Source organism: Atta cephalotes (assembly GCF_000143395.1).
Source record: "Atta cephalotes unplaced genomic scaffold scaffold00003, whole genome shotgun sequence".
Lineage (NCBI taxonomy): Eukaryota > Metazoa > Arthropoda > Insecta > Hymenoptera > Formicidae > Atta > Atta cephalotes.
In genome coordinates, this window is record NW_012130067.1 from 8,472,052 (window position 1) to 8,476,396 (window position 4,345).

At 29.8% G+C, this 4,345-nt stretch overlaps 1 protein-coding gene across 1 annotated transcript in view; it reads left to right on the top strand.

Moving 5' to 3' along the window:
• Positions 1–3,838: 3,838 nt before the first annotated feature.
• Positions 3,839–4,345, top strand: part of LOC105625639 (angiotensin-converting enzyme-like) — a 13,748-nt gene continuing 13,241 nt past the window's right edge. The window contains exon 1 of the mRNA XM_012206961.1: positions 3,839–3,849. Within this exon, the coding sequence (XP_012062351.1) occupies positions 3,839–3,849 (11 nt within the window). The remainder of the gene's footprint in view (positions 3,850–4,345) is intronic.

Here is a 4,345-nt window from a genome sequence, read left to right on the forward strand (position 1 = left end):
TCTCTCTCTCTCTCTCTCTCTCTCTCTCTCTCTCTCTCTCTCTCTCTCTCTCTCTCTCTCTCTCTCGCTCTCTCTCTCTCTTCTTTTCGTGTAGTCTCTATCACGTTCTCTTCTCTTCCCGCACGTGATTTTATTAAATAAATATGGTTTATTTTACGTTTTTTAGTGATGACTTGCAATGATTTTAAGAGGATCCTAAAGTCGTCTGTATTAACCGTATCGAATAAACCGTATAATTTTTATATAATAATTACTTCTTTCTCTTTTACTGATTCGAAAATCTTTTTCCAGGATTAAAGTATACGCATTAATACGTGTTTACAAAATGAAAATCTATGCTGAGAATAACAAAAAAAATTTCAAAATTGAGATTTTCATTTCTTTGTCCAATATGGCACTCCAGAGCTGTCACGTGATATTTGATTTATACAAAAGCTGTGCAATCTGTATTTACAAAATAATCGGTAAAATTGTTCATAAATATGTATAAATATATAAATATGCATATAAATATGCATATAAATAAACATACATATAAATATGTATAACATAATATTCATAAACATATATAATTATATATGAAATATATCCATACATGTGCATACATCCTTTTATCTTTTGTAAAATTACTTTTTAATGTAATAGAATAATAATAGTAATGTGAAAAAAACAATAAAATAATTAAAAATAATTAAAAAGGTAATTTTCGCATTTGTTTAAAAAAAAATCAAGTTTGAAGAAATGTAAAAAAATTACTTACATATAATTATATATAAAATTATTATGTTTATGGGCAATTTTTTTTACATTTTTTCAAACTTGTTTTTTTCTAAAATAATGCGAAAGTTATTCCTTTAATTATTGGGAGTACAAATAAGTTTCCGCCGTTTGCAAAAGACGGCGGAAACTAATAAATATAGTTAAAATAATAAATATAGTTAAAATTATTTGATGTAAAACGACATATCGTAAGATTGGACATCCGGCAACACCATAACCTTGAAATATTAGTGATTTTGTATCAGCATCATATATTCTTTTTGTACAAAAATGTTGAGTTTTGAGCCGAATAAGCGTCATTTGCGAGACCTTTTGATGTACTTCTTTAATTTGAAGAAATCTGCAGCTGAGGCTCATAGATTGCTTGTAGAAGCATATGATGATGTTGCCTTAAGTGACAGAAGTTGTCGTGAATGGTTTCAAAAGTTTAAGAACGGTGAATTTGACGTCGAAGACAAAGAATGGAAGGCCGAAAGTATACGAAGACGCGGAATTGGAAGCATTATTGGATGAAGATTCGTGTCAAACACAAAAAGAACTTGCACTTACATTAGGAGTGACTCAATAAACAATTTCATATCGTTTGAAATCATTGGGAATGATTCAAAAGCAAAGGATTCCATATGGGGTTCCATATGAACTGAAGCCGAGAAACGTTGAACGCCGATTTTTCACATGTGAAATGCTGCTTGCCAGGCATAAACGAAAGGGTTTTTTTGCATCATATAGTCACTGGTGATGAAAAATGGATCTACAAAATAACCCAAAGAAGAGGAAATCATGGGGACCACCTGGCTTCAACATCGACAACCAAGCCGAATATTCATGAAAAAAACTTATGTTGTGTATTTGGTGGAATCAGTTTGGTGTCGTGTATTATGAGTTGCTCAAACCGAACGAGACCATTACTGGGGCTCTCTACCGAACACAATTGATGAGATTGAGCCGAGCACTCAAGGAAAAACGCGTCTACTACTATTCCAGGCATGACAAAATTATTCTCCTGCATGATAATGCACGACCACATGTTGCGGCGCCGGTCAAAACCTACTTAGAAACATTCAAATGGGAAGTTCATCTGTCGTATTCTCCAGACATTGCTCCTTCCGACTACCATTTGTTCCGATCGATGACGCATGGCCTGTCTGAGCACTTCACATCATATGAAGATACCAAAAATTGTATTGATGATAGACTCAAAAGATGAAGCGTTCTTCTGACGCGGTATCCACATATCAGAAAGATGTGAAAAAGTAGTGGCTAGCGATGGCCATTATTTTGAATAAAACATTATGTACCGTTCTTTCACAATAAATGCTTAATTTTTGATAAAAAACGGCGGAAACTTATTTGTACTCCCAATATTTTTTGTGTTTTTCACGTTACTATTATTATTTCAATTACACTAATACACAAAAGTAATTTTACAAAAGAAAGAAGGATGAACATATTTCATATATAATTATACATATTTATAAATATTTCTGCGTGTTTTTGTTTATACATATTTATTTATGTATAAACAATTTGATCTTGGGAATATTTAAGGGGGCTTGTGTTTTCAAATTCCCCTCCGAAAGAAGTAGGAGAGTGTTCAGTTTCGGCTCTCGTTAATCCGAGACTTTAGTTGACTGGGTCAAGAAGTTAAATTATAAGCTTTTAAAAAAGAAGAAGTGAAATCTCCTCTGTTCTCAAGGAGACATAGTCTCCAGATTCGCCCATGAAATCGTAGTAATTTGATTCACTGGAATGAAACATAAATTCATTGAAGGACAAGAAGAAAAAGAAGAAGAAGAAGAAGAAATAGTATCCAGACTAGTACATACATAATTTGTCCGAAGAAATGTGGAATTCTTAAAACTGGACTTAGACTAATTAAAACGTTATTGTTATACGAAAATTTACATGTATGCGTGCGTAAGATATTCATGTAATAGTATATAGTGATCAACACGCATAAGTATGTATATAGTATACATGACACACAAATCGTCTGTATGTAAGTGCTATTTACAATATGACTAAACGTTTAGGTGCGAGAATCAAAAACTGTCAAAATATTTTATTTACTTTTATCTTAGAATCTAATTTTCGGAGTTTATCTTTTAATCATCATCATTTCATTAGAACATGAGTAAGAAATCTCATAATTAATATAAAATATATTAAATTTTAATAAACAATTAATATTATTTTTACAATAAATCAAACAACGCATAATTAATAAAAAATATAAATAAAAGACAAAATAAATATTTGTTTTACATATAAAGTACATATATAGTGTTTGTTTTACAATAAAATAAATATTTATTATTTGTTTTTGATGAAAAATAAATATTTAAAAGACGCTTTAAGAATTGTCTGCTGATTAAGAATCTGAATATTCATAGATCTTATATTTCTGTAAAACTGTCTTAAGTTTTAAGTTATCGTGACTTATTGTTCTACTTGGGAATATTAAAGTCAGATAAAATTAACAATTATAAAACTTAATTATTTTTTTCTGCATTGTATTATTCAATTTCTAATAATTTATGTATTTTACATTGCTTGTACTGTTTACATGAAAAATATTGATGTAAACATGATATAAATAATACGTAAATATTTTATGTATATATAAATATACTATACGATACCTGATAATAATATGATAGTAAAGTAATGTATTCAATAAAAAATGCTAATATTCATAGTGATAAAAAAACTATAGGTATTTTCGTTCCTAAAACATTTGACTAAAGAGCATGAAAATTGTGGAATTGTGGAACTGTGACTAATTAGATTGAAACTTTGAAATATAAATTTACAAGACGGAAAGGAGGAGTTGAGTCGAGTGACATGATTGTATTCGAATTTATCAGAGAACGCAGGAGCTTGATCAGATATTGTCTGCGAAGTGGGGAAGTTCCATAAAAGATAACGTGCCTCGCTCCCGGAGGTCAGTCGACGATTGAGAAGCGGTTACGTATTCTGTCAGCTATAAAGAATATTCGTGAAACTCTTCAGTAAAATTTAATCATTTCTTAAAACTGTAAAAAATTGGAACATCGGTATGCTGCGCCTGTAAGTAACTAGTTAATTCATTAACATAACGTGTACACGTCTTCACAGAATTAAATTCGACGATTACGGAACTCCAGAGTTGATGTCAACCAGCTAAAAATGAGAAATAGTTGCACGATGATTGATAATTTTTAAAATTAGTAATATTACAATAAGTAAATCGTATATATCGCTATATTTTTCTATGTTAATTTTGTATTAATTATATACAATAACAAATTTTTCTCTATCTACAATATAAAGAACAACCACCAACTTATGGAAATTGACTTTCTGTTGAATATGCCAAATTTGGATATGTGTAGTTCTCATTCTGAATCAAATCTTCATCTAATTCAACTTCCTCTTATGGCTAGTTTTATACTATAAAGATTCAAGCCATTTTTTAAAAATTGGTTTCCGTGTATGTATTATCAATATTACTAACAGATATATATATATATATATATATATATATATATATATATATATATATATATATATAGCGCGCGCGCGC